At 31.5% G+C, this 21817-nt stretch overlaps 2 protein-coding genes across 5 annotated transcripts in view; one reads left to right on the forward strand and one right to left on the reverse strand.

Moving 5' to 3' along the window:
• LOC116841199 (1-phosphatidylinositol 4,5-bisphosphate phosphodiesterase-like) overlaps positions 1–20105 on the forward strand; it is a 28338-nt gene extending 8233 nt beyond the window's left edge. For 3 of the 4 annotated variants that reach the window (XM_032808855.1, XM_032808854.1, XM_032808856.1), the window contains exons 2-20: positions 4865–4919; positions 5941–6169; positions 6291–6350; positions 9224–9361; positions 10675–10754; positions 12200–12335; positions 12419–12519; positions 12597–12763; positions 12946–13156; positions 13539–13797; positions 14218–14418; positions 14532–14739; positions 14865–15025; positions 15109–15315; positions 16117–16489; positions 17268–17414; positions 17484–17661; positions 17880–18330; positions 19101–20105. In XM_032808855.1, coding sequence (XP_032664746.1) covers positions 5999–6169; positions 6291–6350; positions 9224–9361; positions 10675–10754; positions 12200–12335; positions 12419–12519; positions 12597–12763; positions 12946–13156; positions 13539–13797; positions 14218–14418; positions 14532–14739; positions 14865–15025; positions 15109–15315; positions 16117–16489; positions 17268–17414; positions 17484–17661; positions 17880–18330; positions 19101–19163 — 3312 coding nt within the window. In that variant the 5' untranslated portion in view covers positions 4865–4919; positions 5941–5998 and the 3' untranslated portion in view covers positions 19164–20105. The remainder of the gene's footprint in view (positions 1–4864; positions 4920–5940; positions 6170–6290; positions 6351–9223; positions 9362–10674; positions 10755–12199; positions 12336–12418; positions 12520–12596; positions 12764–12945; positions 13157–13538; positions 13798–14217; positions 14419–14531; positions 14740–14864; positions 15026–15108; positions 15316–16116; positions 16490–17267; positions 17415–17483; positions 17662–17879; positions 18331–19100) is intronic. The other variant, XM_032808857.1, reaches the window with a different exon arrangement.
• Positions 20106–20367: 262 nt separating this feature from the next.
• LOC116841200 overlaps positions 20368–21817 on the reverse strand; it is a 4149-nt gene continuing 2699 nt past the window's right edge. Inside the window, exons 2-3 of the mRNA XM_032808858.1 lie at positions 21010–21283; positions 20368–20562 (exon numbers count right to left, since the gene is read on the reverse strand). Of these exons, the coding sequence (XP_032664749.1) occupies positions 20450–20562; positions 21010–21283 (387 nt within the window). The 3' untranslated portion in view covers positions 20368–20449. The remainder of the gene's footprint in view (positions 20563–21009; positions 21284–21817) is intronic.

The raw sequence follows: 21817 nt of genomic DNA on the forward strand, positions 1-21817 counted from the left end.
CTTGTAATACCCATTAAAAAGTTCAATCTTTAAAAACTTTAATAACTACATTATTCTATAGCTAACATGTTTTTTCGCAATCCTTGATAACAAAACTTCACAAACTGATAACAAAACTTTAAATATGAAAAATTACAAAAATCTCAGAACAGATATGAGCAAATTTATTGTAAAAGTTAGAAGATAAAAAAGTTGACTTAACTTATGTTTAAACAATCATAATAATACGAAAATACATTTCTGAACAGATTAATTAGTAATTTATATATTAACTCAATAACTAGTATTATTAGTTGTCAAATGTGACTATTATTCGTTTATAATCGAAGTATTCCAATGTGTACATCTATATCCATACAGTTCCCCTACATATATTAGACAAAGTAATAAGTATTACTAAATATAATACGGTTTCATTTAACAAATTGTTTACTGATATAACCATATAAATTGCCAATGGTCTTACCAAATCCTGGCAACAGATACCAAGTCTTGGCAACAGATATTAGCTCTTACTTTTTATTAATACTTGCCAAATTATTTGATTAGATTCACCTACACGCACGTTTAATTGAAATTATTTCACCAAAATATCCAAGAACTATTATCCAGGTTTGATAGTTATTATCAAATCTTCTCTTCAGCGATGTATCTATGTAATTTTGGTGATAGGTGCTTTATTTTTTATGCAGTCAATTGCATGATTTAATTTCAAACATAAGTTTTATGTTCGTGAAAGATAGAAAACTTGAATGAGTCTCTATTTACAGTAAATTTTGTTGCATGCAAGCGCATTCAGCGTTTAATAATTTGTATTACGCGAAGCTTCAGCGACGAAACCGCGACGATCAGCTGATCATTTATAGAAGCGACTCTGTGACAGTAATTGAATCATCCTTTCGTGAAACTAATGGCGACGATAAATGTGCTATTAAGAGCAAAAAGCGACTGCAAGGATGCGGTTAATTCTCGGAAGTTGCGGTTAATATTGCGAATGGGTGGCTCAGAATATTCGCCTTCAGAATATTTGTACTTTTTCCAACGTGACATTATCACATGATATAATTCTATCATATTTTATTCTGATATAATCTAATCGTTGCTTTTTTAACAAATTACATTTTTATTCTATAACAAAATATTTTTACTATATATGATGATATTTTTCTTTATATTGAAATATAATTTTTTACATATCCTATACTGTAGTAATGTAGTAATACACTAATTACTGTAGTAATGCAGTATTGCAGAAATTTATATGTTGATCGAGAGTAATTTGATAATGAAATATACGATTCATTACTAAAGTGTTTGCTTCTTTTTATCTCCGTATTTTATATACATTTATCTAATGTAATATTTAGTAGTTTTGGTAAAGAAAACTTATTACTGTACGTATTACGTCATTTTCAATACAATGAGATAAAATTTCTAGTCTGCTTTTAGACATATCTTCCCACTTAAGTCATTTTCAATTTTAAACTAATTTTGAACTCCAGAAGCCTCGATTCTCCGAGAATCAAAATATCTCGAATGCCAAGATTCTCAGGAATAAATTAATCTTTAAGATATCTCCAAATCCGAATATTAAAAATTATAAATCATTATTTACCTCAATGGTTTAAAACTGAAAAATGTTTTACTTTTATATTTTATGTATTTCTGTTTTGATGTATAATTCAAGATATATCGTGAAATGTATATAGACACCACATTTTAATCACAATAATAACAAGCACCGAAAAAATCTAAATATAATGAAAAATCCTCCAAATTTATTTTGCAAATAAATAAACTTACAAAAATAGACGCGCTATAAATAAAGTACATAATCACTGAAGGATTTACAGAACAAGTTAATAATTGTTATCCTTATAGATGAATGTTAAATATTATTTCATTTATCGTATCAGCCCTTCATTATACAGACAATTATAGTTGAAACAAATTTTTTTATCAAGCAAAATTAATGTTATTTATCGCGCCTTGATTAATGAGCTAGATTTAAAAATGTATAATTAAAAATTTATAATCATAAGTGCCTTTTTATCTTAGCATATAGTATGTATACGCGAAATATAGTATAGATGCGACAGCTTCCATTTCCTAGTGCACCAATTAAGATAAGTTACGATAAAGCTGGAGTCATATCCGTTGGTCATATGTATATTGATATCAACGACATTTGTGTGGTAAAAGTTTTCGATAAAACAGTGCATAATTATCAGTTATTATATTACACAAGGAAGAATAAAGATTCTCCAGTTAATTATATTAGGTGAGTTAATTATATTAGATAAATTATATTGAAAAGTAATGAAAACTCATTTTTATATTTCTGACAGCATGAGAAGAGAGAGAGAGAGAGAGAGAGAGAGAGAGAGAGAGAGAGAGTACATTACGTTATAAACTACATTTTTCATATTAAAAACATCCATATTTTACAATTTATTGATTAATTTTTAATTAATTTAAAAGATGCCGTAGGTTACGTTATTTACGTAAATAATCGAAGCTGTTAAAGGATACATAATAGATTGGCCTTTACGTAAACAACGAAATGCCGTGTCGCCTATTAATAAAGATCTTAGAAACGAAGCCATCACTCAATGCTGTTCCACACCTTTTGTAATTACTTTAATGCATTTTTTAATTTGAATAATGTGACGACATATTTAATAAACGACGAAATAATCCGATTACGTTATTTCAATTAAATATAAATATCTCGACGCGAAAAAAGATATATATGTATGTGTATGTACACGGAAAAAAAGGTTTGGTTGAATTAACCAAATATCTGGTCGAATATGAACGATCCAGAAATTCCGATTGAAGTAACCCGAATTTTGTTTAAGATAACAAGATTTTTGGTTGACTTAAACAGAATTCGGGTTATTTCCATCGGAATTTCGGGATCATTCATATTCGACCAGATACTTAGTTAATTCAACCAAATCTTGTTTTTCGTGTATGTCTATTATAAAATATTTAGATGCGTCATTCTTTAAATTATTGGTAACAATAATAACAAGAAGCGTACATACTGTAGTTTTGGAAACGCGAGAAGAATTGGTTTTTTAAATTTTTCCGCAGATTTTTTCGGTTTCTTCTCAATGGTAGAAAAATTTATTTTAAAAAATTCATGTGTGTTTAGTTAGAACATGTCACATTTGCTTCTTTCCGTAAAGAAGATAATTGCATGCATTTAATTAAAAGTAAATGAACCTAATAAGTAATTTGTTAGCAGCCTGACGACAGATTGAATATGATCTGTCAAAAAATCAGTATTATTCTATCGACAAAATTTGACAGTTAATTATATATATATATATATATATATATATATATATATATATATATATATATATCTTGTATATATTTTTTAATATTATATTGCAATTTTACATCGATTATACCATTATTGACTACAACATTACAGAGGATGTCTTCCCCCCCCCCTGGTGAAGATACTTATTACATTAAAACCAACAATAATTAAAAAAACCTGAGACTTTGTGATAACACTTTAATTTTAATATATTTTTGCTTTACAATCTCTGATCTTAAAGTTTTCTTTTTCATTTTATTTATGATAATGTTAAATACAAGCGAAACAAAAAGCAAATTACAAATAAATAAATAAAACTATAATTTTCTTTTCAAATAAAATAAAACATTTTCGCTTAAAATATCATTTTTTAAAATAACAAAAACAGCAATTTTTCTAAAAAAATATATAATTTTTCGAAAAAAACCGTTTTTCCTGTTTTTATCAACGATTTAGAAAAAGCCGGCTTTTTAAGTTATAATATGCAGTTTAAACTTATACATACGTTAGAATCAAGGCGCGTTGCTAAACGAGTAAACTTAATGAGGAAAAGTCATTATCTGGGTTCCAAGTTACACTCTCTCTTAAACGCTGCGTAATACGCAATATATATCATTACGTGAGTCTATCGTAATGCGTATCTATCACGATAGATACGTATCAATACATATCAAGTTATTTAATCGAGGCGCGAAATCTATTTTGGAAAGAAACACGTCTCTGTTCGTTAATATAATTAAGACGTTAGGTAATAAAATGAAATGATATAAGTTGAATAATTATGCGAAAAAGGAGCATGTCTGATACTCTCAATTTTAATTATATCATATTCTCAGTTTTTAATTATATCATATTCTCAGAAAGATTTACGCATGAAGAAAGTAGATTTCGTTTTCAGAGAATCTCCATTAAATTATGCCTTACATGTTATCTTAAGTATTATTATGTTTTTTTTCGCATATATATGGAATATATATATTCGCATATATATATATATATATATTAGGAAAAATGTCCTATATAATGTTCGTAATTTTTACTAAATTTAACGTTCTAATTTGTGAAACATAAATTGCGATATATGATAATTTTTAATAAAATATCTAAGACCTATAAAGTTATTAGTACACTGCGTCCTACTTATATATAGATATTTACTGAAATATTTAACTCTCGTGTAGCGGATGTACGTCATTGATCGTATACCTAGATGTAGACTTCACGTTATTTTAATCACGATCATAACTTATTTCGTAATCTTAATATAGAAAGATACATGTGCTTCACTTATTCTACATACTTTACATTTTAGCTAAATCAATGTTCAAGATTGACTTAAACGTAACTCAAAGATAATCTATTAAAAAATACCAGAAAATCTACCGAGATTTTTAATCGCCTTGAGATTTCCATTATAAAATTATTGACAGTGCCCATTTTCCGAACAAACTTCGCATCATCGTAAATATGATAGACAGCGACTTTTAATTAAAATTTACTTTAAAGTTTATCCCATCTCTTTTGTTGCAGGCGCAGCCGCTAATTAAAATGAGCAAGTCAACCCGGAAGAGACGTTCTTAACATTGTAAGTGTTACAATATTGCCGTTATTGATAAGTAAATATTTCCATTCGTGATGCCGCGCGATACGACATTGTGCAGATGCAACGAAACTTCCCTGGATATGACAAGCTCCACTTGACAACTTTTAGTGTGCTTCGTCCTACATTGGCGCAAGTTTACCACAAAGGTTAATCGGTGCAACGATGCTAGAAGGCTCTTTGTAGCGTGACGAACTATCGATTATCCAAAATCTGTGACATCCGCCATTAACAGGAAAAGCCGATGATTGAAATAAAACGTTCTTTTACGAATACTTGATTCCAAAGCGAACGCGATCTCGTCGCAAATAATACGTACGCCGCGCACCAGATAGCCAAATTTTGCTTTACGACGCCTTAGACATCTGAGTTACGATAGTCGGTATAGCGTCAGTCATTTAGAATTCCCGTGTAATAACTATAGCGAGCACTACACGTTCCAATTTGCACTAAAGGTGTTTTATTTTAAGGTCTCTTATTTTTAACATCAGGAGGTATTTCGCGTCGCTGCGTTGTGAAGAAAAGACCTTGTTTCATTCATTAAACTTAACCGCCTTTTTTATTATCAAAGAACAGTAGCTGCAATGAATGCACTTAACGTAACTTAGGATAGTTATTTTAATCAAATTTGGCTTAGGATAGTTATTTTAATCAAATTTGGCTTGATTCAATATTTTCTTGCGAAAATTATTATTTATCAAAATTCGGCTAATTTCCCGATCAGAAATGGTGTGAGTAAGATCTATAAATAGACATTGAATAAACATCGGTGTATAAGCTTGAATATTTACGACATCGCGTAATAGCCAATTTATTCGCCAGAATACGCAATTCTAATTCATCGGCGCGCGATTTATGATTTGGTGAATACGAGGCATAACTGTCGATTTTTAACGACTTTGATATGAAACAGATATCTTTTGAGATATTTGATGCCGTAAAGTGTGAAGAAGGCATTCGAGGAAAGCCTCGACGCTTTCAACGCGACACCGATTCTTGTTGACAGAACCGGGAAACGCCGTATCTGGGCTGAGTTTGCCGGAAGTCGGTGGAACGCCGCGGAGATGACGAAGAAGTTCGAGTTCAGTTGGCAGATCGAGGTGCCGGAAGCGCTCCGTAGCGGTTGCGTTTTCGATCGCTGGACAGAGGAAAAGGACAACACGGAAATCGAGTTGAATTGTGTGTTCAAGGTCGACGAATATGGCTTCTTTATTTATTGGCAGAGCGAGGGAAAGGTGAGCTTTCCTTCAACTGTACCCGTCCTTTTGTTCATTCGAACAACGGAGCGAGGTGCCCATTTTGAACGAGCGTTTTCGTTTCTCTTCTTATTTCTCTTCTTATCTCTTCTCCCCGCAGGATGGCGACGTTGTGGAGTTGTGTCAAGTGAGCGACATTAGGGCCGGAGGAATCCCGAAGGTAAGCGAATTGTTTTACTGCTTTAATATGAGATAAGAACTTGAACTCATCGAAGCTAGCCGTAACAGTCTCTTCAGAAATTCCTGTAGATCTTGTACTCAGTAAACAAAAAACTAAGGTTGGGTAAATTGCTTCATAAAAGTAACGTGCCACAGTTGCCATTTTTTTCTACAAAAAATAACTCGTTAGCGATTAATAAAGTAACGCGTTACAGATACCTGAATGTAACGAATAACACTCGTTATAATTTCCTTTACTTCTGCTTTGCGCTAAAACAGGATTAAATTGCGCATGAAAAATACTTATATACTGAAAGAAAAGTCTTATAATAATTAACAAATGCATTTAGTTAGGCGTTTTAATGCAATATTTAGTAATTAGTATGAAATTATATAGTAATATGTAGCAATCGCCTAATAGTAATTACAACATGATTACACACAAAGAAAAATCTGTAGTCGTGATAACCATAATGGTATCAACTATATGAATATTATATCTGTAACTAATATACATAGTATAATGAACTATGTGTAATAATGGCAAATACAATACTATGGTTATAAGAACTATTTACTAATAACTAAATTGTTATTTTTATCATGAACATGGAAATGAAGTGAAAAGAACTATAGTTCTGTGATTATTATGACTATTGTCAGTATTACTTTGCAGCTTAAGAAAAAATAGTTGCGGCAACTATAATGACGTGGACACATAGGACATTAACAATTTTCTATGGTTCAGTTAACGTAAAACACCATAATTGTCTATAGTTAAAAAAAATCTTTTTATAATAACTTAAAAATATAACTATACATAAATAGTATTCAGTGGTTTTATTGTCAAAACTACATTTTTATATTGTTGTATATTTTTATACTGTCGTTTATAGTGTTTTTATTTCTGTTGTTCAGTTAATTATTGTTAACTGTTGGTTAATAGTTAACTATTGTTTTTAAATTCCATGATAAAGAATAGTTGAGTTATTATGTGACTATATTTTTATAGTTACGAGACCTATTTTTTTCTCTCAGTCAAACAAATTCTTCATTTAGTTAAATTAATTAATTGGTTTGATAAACAATAGCAAATAATTTGATAATAGTTATTAAAGAGATTGACTATTATCAGATTATTGGTCACATTTCGTATATTTATCACACAAAGTGTAAGTATTGCTAAACATAATACGGCTTTATTTAACAAATTATTTGACGATACGTATTATTAATATATAAATTAGTAATAGCAAATTTTAGCAGATGTTAAGTCTTGACAATAGAGATTTGCTAAGATTATTTGTAAATATTTAATTTTGTTTAATTATTTAATTATATTATTATATTATATTCACTATTCATTTAATTATATTCATCTACATGCGCGCGCATTTAGATAAAAATTATTTGTAATATTTATAACGATTGTAACTATTTTACCAAAGCATCTGATAACTATTATCTAGGCTTGATGATTATTACTAAATCTTTTCCTCAGTGTATTTTTAAATATATTTATTATTATATTTATTATTATATATTTTATATACTTTTTAATCATTCCTTGTATTATTGAAAAAAAATCAAACATTGGGTAATATATTGTAGTTTTACAAATTGTTTTCTTTTCATCGAATTTTGAACGATATGTTTTATTAATTTTTAACAGAAGTTAATGTTCCATAACATCGTCATATAAATAACTCCTTTCTGATGTTAGTACAAAGTTCCCAACGTTAAACCACCATTTAACAAATGAACTTCTTGAACAATGCTATATTTTTTAATAATGAATTTTATTAATTTTTGAATAATATTTAACATTTAGACGTTAGAATATTTTGATTTGATTTTAGGAACTGTTACAATTCTTTTTGTGCGTATTTATTCTGTGTCACTTTATATAACCGATGAAAAACAAAACAGTGTGTGTGTCATCGTTGTTGTCATCGGAATTTATATCAGTGTTTACAAAACTTTTTCTTTTGCTTGATCAAGTCTCTAGTAAGTTTTTTAAATAGCCGGAAAGTTTTTGCTTTTTTCAGTTGAATAATTTCATTTAAATTTTGGATGTAAACAACTGGAAATTATTAATTCTTTGCAATAAAAACAAATAAAATTAAATAGAATTAAATATTATATTATGTTTCTTCTTTGTTAGTTGTTCTCCAGAATGACTTAATGAATATTATTTCTTCATTTGAAATTACAAAATACATGTTAATTAAATTGACGAATGATTTTTAATTTAAATCCAACTGTATATCTACTACTAATGAATAACAATCTGTCAACAAACAATCAAGTCTATAACAATCTATAACAATCTTTTCTTTAATTTTCCGAGAAATACATTATGAAATGACGATAAAAGTAACTATTATTTCCGTTATTTTACCGTAAAATGTAACAACGCTACTATTTTTATTGCAGATGAAGAAAATAACATCTTTACTAAATAGTTACCAAAAAAAAATAATTTTGTTGCAATAACGACGTTATAAATAACGCATTACTTCTCAACCTTGCAAAGAATATTAGATTAATATGATAATTAGATATGATAATTAGATATGATAATTAGATCTTGAAATATTGTTTTTATATTTATCTCTTGAACGTGTTTTCACTTAATAATTTAAAAATATTTCGAAAATATTATCAGATAATATGGTCTCTTTTTGTATATTGCAAAAATGTCTTATAAATATTAAAGTATCGAAGTTACTCGTAGTGATATTGATGTAAAATTGAAATCATATGTTAGAAAATGTTATTAAATATCGTTGTAGTAATATATGAGTGATTTTTTGCTTACTGGGTACATTTTTTTTCATTCTTATATTGTACTAATAGGCGTGTTTCAAATAGGACCCAAAGTTATACGACAAGCTGGTTAGCAAGCATGGCGAACAGTTAGACGAGAAAAGTCTCACCATCTGTTCTGGTGTCGATTACACCAACATTAATTATCAGCATGTTGTGTGTCCGGATTCTGCCACAGCCAAGGTAACACACGCGAACACTAATCGCGATAATGGCGGAAGCGTGCCGTTCATGTGTCGTTAGACTTATCGATCAAGTAAAGTATCGACTGTCTGATACGACAACGATATAACATTTAGGATTATCATTGTTACTGAAATGAATGTTCCATAGCCACGCTTGTCGTGACTTCCATGTAATCACGTGAACGTAATCGCAATTGCGCTGTGCACGAAACTTTTCGGTTATTATCACTGATACCGTCTACGTTATTAATACTTGCCTCTTGCTCCGTTTGCTGCTTACGCGAATCGTTCTCCAAGAATTTTTATCATCGGCTGCCACATTGGCAAGTGATACGGAAATAACTTGAATACATTTTTAACTGATTTCAAAAAAAGAAGCCTCTCAGTTTATTTTTCGCATATACTTGTTTATTTGTATGTTCTTCAATTCTCAAAAACCGTTACAGGTATTGAGATGAAATTTTATTAGCTTGTACATTTCATTAGCTTCAGTACATTATCTACATAGTTTCTAAATCGGTATCATTATATTATATTTATGCGGACGACCTAGGAATTAAATAGTTCCATTATTTCTTTGAAAATGCGTAAATATCTAGAGATACAAGACAAAATTTTTATTTTTAACCCACTTGAAAACACACTTTTTCTAACTGACTGAAAAAAACTATAGTAAATAATTAAAAACAGAAAATAAGAAACCTACAAAAAATAAACCACCTTCAAAAATTTTGAAGAGCTTAAAAAGTAAGCGTGAAAAAGACAAATTAAATAGGAAATTAATTATGTAACTGTAGAGAGATAAATAATAAAGAAAGGAATGTGTGATTATTAATTCAATCAGTTAAGTTCTCCTGCCGACTTCTGATATTGTTAGATTATTAGAATGTGATTATAAGATTATGTGATTATTAGATATAATTATAAGAGAGAGACATAGGAATATTTTATTAAAATCGTCTTATATATCTTTTAAGAATTTTAAATTTTAGAAGGGCGCTTTATTTTTGCTAAAACATTTAGCATATTGCCATTTTGCTAAAACATTTAGCATATTTAGCATTTAGCATACGATAGAATTATCTGTAAAGCTATTATCGTTTATTTTGTAAGAGTAACTGGAAACAGCGTTAGTCATTTACTTATTTACAACTACGTTGCAATTACAATATGACGACTGACAATATATTTACTGCTGATTTATGTGACTTAATGTTACGTATTTCTCGTGGTACAGCTCTGTGCATCTTTTCGCGTGTTCCGTAAAAAGAACAAACTGTATTATATATAATTTTTTTTATGTCGTCACAGGTATGGCTGGATGGCGTGCGATCGATTACGCACAACGTCAAAGCGAACAACGTTTGTCCGCTCACGTGCCTGAAGAAACAGTAAGTTTGTCAATGCATATGTATACATCTGTATGTATATACGCTTGCACTAACGTCTGTAAACAATAACGCTGTGTACCTCTGTGGAATAATTAGCTTTTAATGTACCATGACCGATATATGCGTTTCGATGTAACTCCACTTTTTTTAAGATCTGACGTAAAAGATATTTTTATATTTGTTTGACTCCTTTAATACATGCTACTGAATGCTTTAGCAGATCCGTGGTATTATTAATAACAATTGATTATTAGTAATTAATAGTTAATAATAACTACCACGTATCGATGTTTCATTGTAAAAACGTTGCTATTAATAATCTTTAAGTAGTTAAATATAAAAAATGAGATTTTGCCTTCATAAATTAATTTTATTAAAAATCATTCTTTTGTATGTGTGTACATGTGTATATGTAAATTCTAAGTTAAATTGATCTATTTTTAAATGTCATCTTGATGCAAACCTCATGGCACCTCAGTAACTTAACAAAATTTATGATATCGCAATGCGTTAAAATTAACAAAAATATATATTGCTGACTCATATATATTTATTTGTATATTAAGGTAGTTATATCGCTAAGTGTCGTGACACTTATATTTTCAATGACATATCAAAGGCGTTATACTTATGTGAATTCATTATTTATCAAACAAAATTACGTTTCTATACATTTATTTTCCTATTTAAGTATCACCGTTAATTTGAGTGGAATTGAGATAAATATGTATACATACATTGTTACAAATGTGAGAAAACTGTTATTTTTTATATTTTTTTATGAGTCCTTCATTTTATGTATCAGTTTATCTAATAGAGATTTACAGATAATGAAAAGAGGTGTATATATATATATATATATATATATATATATATATATATGTATGTATGTATATATATGTATTTAGAATGTTACTATAAATTATGGATTTTCCACCTCTGTATTTTAAAAACAATATGGCCAATAATTATGAAACTTATGTATAATATATATAATATTAATCTTTAATATCATGGTAGAAAGAAAATTTTTTCATCAAAATCTCATATATATGTTTAGAAGATATTAAAAATAAATATAAAATAAAATATAAATATAAATATAAATAATAAATATAAATATAAATGTAATAAATATATAAATATAAATAATATAATAAAAATATAATAAAAATAATATAATAAAAATATAAATATAAATAAAATTATAGCATGCTACTCTCCAAGAACATGTACTAAATGAAATCAATTTTATTTGCAAATGTCTTAATTCTCGAATAGTCTTTTTCTCGAATCTTTTTCTATTTGCATGAACAGAGTTATATAATGTTTTACTGCGTAGTGAAGTACAAGTTTTTAAATTCTTATGAACTTCGTTTCATAATGTAATTACCTTAAAATAAACTTGTAAAATGAATAAAGGAACTATCTTCGTGCTATTTCAGCTGGATGCGACTCAGGATGTTGGTGGACCCTAACGGAAAAGTTCCGGTGAAAGTGGTCGCGAGAACTTTCGCGTCCGGCAAAACGGAAAAGCTAGTTTACCAGTGTCTCTCTGACTTAGGCCTACCTAGCGGAAAGGTATTTCGATAATTAGCAGAATAGATTATCGATGGCATTTTTATCCATTACGAAAACACTGCAAATACTTTCCGTATGCTTAGAACGACGTGATAGAACCTGACGATTTTACCTTTGATGCATTCTACGCGCTATATCACAAAATATGTCCAAGAAATGACATTGAGGAATTGTTTCAATCTATGTGAGTACTCGGGACGGATATACGAAGTGTTTAAATGGCTGTGAAGCAAGCCTGTATATCTCTGTTGAAAATTGCAGAACACAGGGTAAAGCTGATACGATTAATCTGGAGCAACTGATTACCTTCCTCAACGAGAAGCAAAGAGATCCGACCCTGAACGAAATTCTCTATCCCTTCTATGATGAGAAACGAGCGCTGGAGATCATCAATGATTACGAGCAGAACGAAGTTGCGCGCAATGAAAGTAAGAGCTTCATAAATAAATCGTTTTACTTCGACGGAATATTTCGTGGCCTTGGATGTTCGTCCTCTTCTTCCTTTATCATATGCATGAGAAACCACTTAAATATCGGAAGCACAAAAGAAAAACAGGAAATAAATACACAAATACAAGGCGGGCTCCTTCAGAAGTGATCGCGATTCCAGAAACAATGACGAAAGATGGCTTCATAAGGTACCTGATGTCCGACGAGAACGCACCGGTTTTTCTCGACAGACTGGACGTTTATATGGATATGGACCAACCGTTGGCGCACTACTATATCAATTCGAGTCACAACACGTACCTGAGCGGACGACAATTTGGCGGGAGGAGCAGCGTCGAAATGTACAGACAAGTTCTACTTGCCGGATGCAGGTAAAGTGTGCTATTGTATTTAGGCGAAGAAGATGGATGATAGCCAAATCTTCCATGTATATATCCTGGCGAATGCCAATAACTGCTGAATATTTATAACCAAGGCGATTGCGCTAGATTGCCAATGTCTATATTTGACTTTATGTAATATTATAGCTCGATATTAAATCGATCGTCGACTTTCTTATTGGATTATCTTTCATTTCTTAATCGTAACGTGAAGCGGCAAAAGTAATGAAACGTTTTTAGCAGACTGCAATGCTTGTTTTGGAGATGCCGTACTTGTATTTATGTCGATATTATATTTATGCTATTGTCGTTAACCGACGATTACTGGCATAATTACTATTTCTAGCTTTTTGTTTTCGATCCAAATTTAAAGATGCGTCGAATTGGATTGTTGGGACGGCAAAGGGGAAGACGAGGAACCAATAATCACTCACGGCAAAGCCATGTGCACCGATATTCTATTCAAAGAAGTTATATACGCGGTTAGAGACACGGCCTTCGTTACATCGGAATATCCAGTGATTCTCAGCTTTGAAAATCACTGTAGTAAGAAGCAGCAATACAAATTGGCCAAATACTGTGACGAAATACTGGGTGATCTATTATTGAAGGAATCACTGAAGGAATATCCAGTAAGTTGATATTAATACTGTAAATACCGTAAAATATTTGGTGATGTCGGTTTCCGCAAAACGATTCGCCAAGTAATTGTTATCCAGTGAACATTGTTTAACAGTGACATTACATTAATGTTATAACTTCTCTCTCAACAATGTAACTGTTATGTACAACAAGTGTTATATTGCACTTACATTGTTGAGTGAAAAATTGTAATATCAATATAACATTACTATACCATTTCATACTCATGGAATAAATGTTTTCTTACTTTTCGACTCACATCAAACGGGTCAATATAGCAGATATAAATATGCGTATCGCTCATAAATAATGCTTTGCATAGACTCGCACTCGATAAATCGATCATGCAAAATCGTATGGCCTTTTCGAACATGTGGTTTTAAGTGCACTCACGGATATCACTAAAACAGCTGGAGCCAGGAGTGCCGTTACCGCCGCCCAGCATGCTAAAACGCAAGATTATCATCAAGAACAAGCGCCTAAAGCCCGAGGTCGAGAAGCAGGAACTGGAGCTCTTTAAGCAAGGTCAATTTGTGATTGAGGACGAGGTCAAGGAAGACGCCAGCGCGCCGCCTTCCGTCGCCGTCGTCGTAGAACAGCAACCGGTAAAGGTAACTCTCATTATAATCCTGAGATTGGAGATGATAGTGCCCCCTTCACTTTTAATCAAACTTGATATCCGTGGTTCCTCCGTTAAAAAAACAGCGATATCTTCTCCTTTCAGGAAGATAGTTTTTCCGTCGACTCGGTAACGTCAGTGGCCAGCATTCAACAGCAACAATCTGGCAGCGGTCCAGCTGGTCTCGGCGAAAGTATAGAACTAGTGGCGGCTCTGCCTTACACCGGAAGTACCACCAACGTACATCCGTGGCTTTCCTCCATGGTCAACTATGCACAGCCTATCAAGTTCCCCGGCTTCGATGTTGCCGAACGTAAGTGAATTTCCTGTAAGATCTTAAGGAAAATTTATTATCACGTGCCGCATAACGTGAATCGTTTGCCTCATCCACTGTTGTTTACAGTCGACAGTGCAATCATAAGCGAATTACCATTTCAGAGAAGAATATTCATCACAACATGTCTTCCTTCGCGGAAACGGCTGGTCTCAACTACTTGAAACCGACGACGGCCATTGAGTTCGTAAATTACAACAAACGGCAGATGAGCCGGATTTATCCGAAAGGCACACGAGCCGACTCTTCCAATTATATGCCGCAGGTAAACAAGCACGTAGAGGCTGCAATTTGTGCTACGACGAATACAAAAGGGAAGTCACTCAATGATCGATCGTCGTGAAACAGGTCTTCTGGAACGTTGGCTGCCAAATGGTGTCGCTGAACTTCCAGACCGCGGATTTGCCCATGCAACTGAATCAAGGCAAGTTCGAGTACAACGGCTCCTCGGGCTACTTATTAAAGCCGGATTTTATGAGACGCGCCGACAGGAGTTTCGATCCTTTCGCTGAGAGTCCTGTGGACGGAGTAATCGCCACACAATGCAGTGTTCAAGTACGTCTTTCCTTTTCACAACAAAATATCAATCATCAAATATCTCGATAGACTTGAGAACATATCCTAAAACTTTTCATCTGTTTTTAAGAAATAAATTATATTGCGTGCAAGATATTTATCATTTAGATATATTTATTATTTAGAGATATTTATTATTGCAACTTTTATATATTTTATTTCTCGATATTCAATTGACTCTCCGCGTACAATGTTGTATCTGTGAGATCCGAGCAAATATTTGATCGCTCACCAATTTTCGTAAAAGTTACAGGAAAATTTCAAAATAGCGCTAATCTGTTTGCAAATTTTAATTTTTTTGCGTATCTTGTAATTAAGATTTTCATATTTTGCCGAAAAAATATATGTCCAAAAATATTGATTTTCAACAAAGTTATAGTAATTCAAAGTTCCCAGATGGACAAAAATGCTGAACATAATGCAGACATCTAATATATACTTTGCGATGCTATTACAACAATGCAACGTGTTTAAAATAAGTCTGTTTTAAGAAATACCCATTTATACGTTATGATTTTATTCAAATATTTACTTCTGATTATTATAATAATTTCGAATTAATTGCGTTCTCTTCTCTGCAAAATTAGCAACAATTTTCACGGCCAAACAGACCTTTACAGACTGTATAATTTGTACTGTATGTGCCAAGATATATAATCATACGGGAAAAGGATTAAGTATTGTCTGAATTAAATTTTTAAAAGTTTAAAAAATTTATTTGCGAAAAATTTGCTTTTATAGTTCATTTATTAATACATTTATCTTAATGTGTTTTAACAGGTAATAGCAGGCCAATTCTTATCTGACAAGAAAGTTGGAACTTATGTGGAAGTCGAAATGTACGGTCTACCAACCGACACGATACGAAAGGAATTTCGCACCAGAGTGGTTCCCGCCAACGGATTAAACCCTGTTTATAATGAAGAGCCTTTCCTCTTTAGGAAAGTCGTTCTACCAGATTTGGCTTGTTTGAGATTTGCTGTATACGATGAGTCAAACGGCAAACTGCTTGGACAAAGACTTGTTCCCTTGGACGGCTTGCAGGCCGGATATCGACACATTGCATTGCGAACCGAGGCCAATTTTCCCATGTCTCTGCCTATGTTGTTTTGTAACATTGACATCAAGATCTACGTGCCGGACGGTTTCCAAGGTAAGATCAATGTCGCATATCTCAGTTATATTTGATCGCATGATTATAAATAATTCAATAAATATATGATATTCTTTTTATTTAGATATATTACGTTTGGATACCTCGAGGAATACATATATGATTTAAATTAAACTTACTTTTTTCTTATCAAAATGTCTTGAATATGCTTGGTTTCATTCTCTTTTGTATTCTCAATTTATACATATACTTATATATTTAAAGTATAAGTAGAGATTTGGTAGTAACTAGTTAATCAATTATCAGTTAAGTTAAAAAGTTGGAATGTTAAAAACTTTTAATTTAAACTCGTTATTTTAAAACGCATTAGTTTTGACTTATTAATTTTTGTACACAAATTAAAATAATTTTCTTTCATCAAAATATTAAAGTCATTGCGGATGCTACTTGCAACGTGAAATAAAAAAAATTAAAAATATTGCCAATAGAAATTTATTTCGTCTCTCTGAGCACCAGTGCTTTTTCCTTTATGGAATTCTTAGCTCGAAACATCATTTTCTTATAAAAAACTATTTTTTTCACACAAGTTAGATTTATGATTAAAGAGTTAATTATACAAAAAATATATTGCTTTGCATAATTAACTTTTAACTTAACAAAGTTAATTTTATAAATCTTTAATATTAAACTTAATTTAGATATAAAGATATAAAAGGATTAATTTAGTCAATATACGTTATAAATTAATCTTAAATAACATGTTAACTGCATAAAATTAATTGCGTGTTATGTTCAAAACTATTCAAATTTTTTTCAGAATTTATGGACGCCTTAACGGCACCGCGAGCATTTAGAAAAACCGAAAGTATGTCGCAGAACAAAATGCGCGGCCTGGGAATCGAAGAGAGCGACAGCAAGAACAACGTGGACGCGGTTGCGCATCACGAAGCGACTAAACCGAGAGGTAAATTGCAAAATGCGGAAATTGCCAATTTAGCACCGGACTCGTACTTATAACATTTTACTTCTGCAGAGGAAATGAAGTTCGATCCAATTACTTTGGATACTCTGAGGCAAGAAAAAGGTTACCAAAAAGTATTACGGAAGCAACAAAAAGAATTGGAATCGTTAAGAAAAAGGCACCACAAAGAAAAACTTACAATCCAAAAGCAACATTGCGTCGCTATAGAGAAGATTATTAAAGGCAAAAAGTTAGTAGTTAATCTCTGTACAATTTGTGTTTGTGATTTGAATTCTCTATTATATTTATGCAAAAAGTGTTTATTTAATCATTAAATATTTAAATCTAAGCATTAAATATCTCAAAATTGATGTTTTTTATATAGAACTTTTGAAGACTAACTGATACAAAACTATTGATAATGGTAAAACCAATAAATATAAATTTTTTCTGATAAAATTGTTGCAGCAAAGCGGAAATTTCAAGAGACACTATCGTTCGTCGCGCCGTTACCGAGCAGACGACTCAATGGTCTCGTCTAGCCGACAGGCAACGACGAGAAGAACGCGATCTGGTTCGTGGACATCTGGAAGAGCGACGGACACAACTATGCAAATTGTGCGGAACCGCGCAGTTGGCACAGCAGAAGCAACTGACCGCGCGACACGAGCGCGAGATCAAGGATATGAACGCACGGCAAGCAAGATTATCGGTGGAAAGCATGAGGGAAGTGATGAATGATAAGACTCTGAAAACACGTGGGATTAAAGAGGGCAGGCTTAGAGAAAAGCAGCAGAACAACACGAAGAAGTTCATGGAGGAGCGTAAAGTCGCTCAAATGATTCAGAATAGAGAGAAGGAGAAACTCAAGGTGATCCACGAGAAGCAGTTGGAGGAGCTGCAGAAAGATATGAACGCGGTAAGGCAGCAGACTCTCGCTAGGCTAACATTCTTCCCGATAGTATAGTTTTGTGGAATTTGTATGGACAGTTGTTCTGCGCTTACATATTAACTTAGATTATAATAATATATGTAAAACTGGCGTTCTAATATTAATCATTAAAAGCTCCTTTATATTTCAAGACTGATATCTGGCATAATACTTACATTGTTACTGTTAAGTCGATTATGGAAAGATTTTAAAAAATTTAAACGTCCCCAAATTTTATTTTAACGGTAAACTTTGAGGATCCCAAATGTATTAATCAATAAACCTACAATATTATGTCAAATTTTATTGGGAGATCTAATTTAATTTACAGTATATATTTCTTGCTTTATAGAAAATAGAGAGTAAAAACTTCATGATTTTCATTAAATTTATAAAACTTATTTATTATATTTCTCTTTCTTCTTTATACAACAATTATACTTTATATATAATATTTTCTTAATAAACTGTTTTTTAAAGTATTATTTCATTTTATTTTCCTATAATTTATGATATTTATATGTAAAGATTTATTTTAAAGATAAATTAAACATGCATATGATATTACAATGCAATCATATTAAACTGAAGTAATTTTTTATTGTTGCATATCAATCTCTTTAATAATAAGATAAAAGCTAATTAGTCAATGTAAGAATTCAATTCAAGCAAGCATTTGTTAATATTAATTTACTTCAGTACAATAACAAATTTACTTTCCGAGTTGATTGGTTTAATTATACAAATGACTTTTACAGATTGTGGACATGTACAAGGACGAAGAAATGGAACTGGAACCTAAGACTGAATTCTACGTGTAACGAGTGTCAGCCGAATTTCTCCGCGATTCTCCTCCATAGTAGAAATGCGCTACGAAAACGAGGACTGTTTTCAGACAATTTACTATTATCGTTAATTATACTTGGAATTGGGATCAAGCTTCGTTAGCTATCGTTCTCGTATCTGCCGACAAATGTCGCGCGTTGTGAGAAGCAGAGACAAACGAGCAAAACCACACTAACGTTTCTAATTCATTCAGTCGAATATTTTTTTATATAAACAAACATCTCGTGTCTCCATACTGTCCGAGTACCTAGGTTATTGAGGGAGTCAATAAAATTAACAAAAGTGATCTCTAGTCAAGTATTAGGTATATATTCGTACATAATATATATATATATATATATATATATATATATATATATATATATATAACAATCGGGATTGATCAAACGGTGGGAGAGATTCACCGCCCGATAAACGTCGAAATACATATTTTTCGATTGTTAACACTATTGTCGAAGTCTATCGAAGAGGAAAATGTGTATGAGTATGTATGTGTGAAAGTGTTGTATGTGTTCGTGAGTCGACGCCTAATTCCGAGAGGAAACTTTTCGCTGTTTTAGTGACGGTTCTTAGACCATACATACTTTAAGTTGAAAGATGCTCTCACGATCGGATCACTTAACCGATAATTCTCGTGACTGCTGATTATAATTAGAGTATTAGAGAGTTAGAATCTCGAGATCGTACAATTTTCAGCCATGATCGTAAGGAGCACCCTTTGGCAGGGCGACGCTCTCGCACGAATGTAAGCGCGTGTGCGCGCGCGTGTGTGCGTGTGTGCATGCGTGTGTGCGTGCGTGCGTACGTGCGTGCGTTTGTATGTGTGTGTTGTGTGTGTGTATGTATGCGTGCGTACGTGCGTATGTGATCACATAGGGTTGTAAATAAAGATTAAACGAGAGCCTAGCACAAGATTACCACGTTGTTGTTTTCATTATAATAATGTTATTTACATAAATTATTATATATCATCCTATACATATATATCTATATTGGATATAAGAGAGCAAGACAAAATAAAAAGATTGCAAATCACGCTTGCAACTATTTTCTTTTATGCTGGCTTGTGGACCATTATTTTCGCAACAATCGGTATCGATGTGGAGACATTCTTTGATTAATTTTTAACCGATTATTTTGGCAACACACAGTAAATCTGTATAATACCTGAGACTTTCATATTGCTATGGCTTAATTTTAGTATATATCAACCAATGGAAATATCAGAAAAGATTCTCCACTGAGTATAATGCTTTCTAAACTACTTTTGTAGATAAAATTCGTAATTTTGTTCATCGTCGTAGTGATTGAGATAATGCTCGAGTACGTCGGACTTGTGCTCAATGTCAGCGACACTATACTCCTCATAAGGCACTAAAATAAACACGTTAAATCATTCTCTGCTTTCTGTTAGCACGCTTAATTCATATAATTATTAAAAACTTATTCTTCCATTTGCTCTATTTTGCTTTTAAGTATGTTTAATGCAGTTACAACATGAGAGAAAAATGTGCAATTTATAATGATATATTTTTTATGCATTAAATTAATATTTTATATGCTAATTCGAATTATTGTGTACAACTTACACAGAGAGAACGATTTATTGATCAAATAAATTTTTCTTTAGAATAGTCCAAACAAATTATTTGGTTGACACAAAAAAAAATATTTCTTTGGAACTAAGCCGCAAATAAATATTTTTGTCGCTTCAAACAAAATTTTGTTTGATAAATCAAAAAATTCATTTGGACTATTCCAAAGAAGCGTTTATTTGATTCAACTAAATTATTCTTTCTGTGTATCTGTCTTTCGATTTACCTTCATCGGCTACATCGACGTGATCTATTTCATTATGAGACTCCTCGATCGGAACGATAGCTGTGTGATGATATGCGTGTTCCAGGTCATGAATCTCCGCTTGGTCTACATAATTCGTAGGTACTGGTATAGTATCGTGATTATCAACCTGCACATTTTGATAACTGGTAGCACCATGACCGTGGTAAATCATCCGAAAATTCGGAAAATGAACATAATCCACTCCTCTCGTTATTCTTTTCGCCTCGCAGACGGCGGCTACCAATAAGAACAACTGGAATATAACAAATTGAAATTCATCTTATTGAGACGTTTTAAAGCAATCTCGCAAATTGTTCGAACTTCTCACGTTATTTTTATGCTTTTACGCTGAAGGTAACGATTTTTATTGTGCATAATTCTTTTCTTATCAGATACCTATAACTAAAGTTGACACTTCTTATAGATATTTCTTGAGGCCAATATATTGTTTTTAATTTCCATTTTTTATATCTTCTAAACTATATGAAATTTATATTATACCAGATTTTAGTAAAAAAAACTACTATGAGATATTAAATACTAAATTATATTAAATTATGTTAAAGATTAATATACAAAAACTAATATACAAACTAATATACAGACTAATTAGTAACAAGTGTACTAATGTACACAAACTTCAAAATCACTGACTATCTTCACAATATAGCGGTGGAAAGTTTATAATTTAGAGCAATACTTACAATGCATATATATATATAAATAATACAATGCATATATATATATATATATATATATATATATATATATATATATATATATATAT

This window comes from Odontomachus brunneus, unplaced genomic scaffold (assembly GCF_010583005.1).
Source record: "Odontomachus brunneus isolate Ranch 3 - 2012 unplaced genomic scaffold, Obru_v1 Obru_scaffold_014, whole genome shotgun sequence".
In the NCBI taxonomy this organism is placed as follows: Eukaryota; Metazoa; Arthropoda; class Insecta; order Hymenoptera; family Formicidae; genus Odontomachus; species Odontomachus brunneus.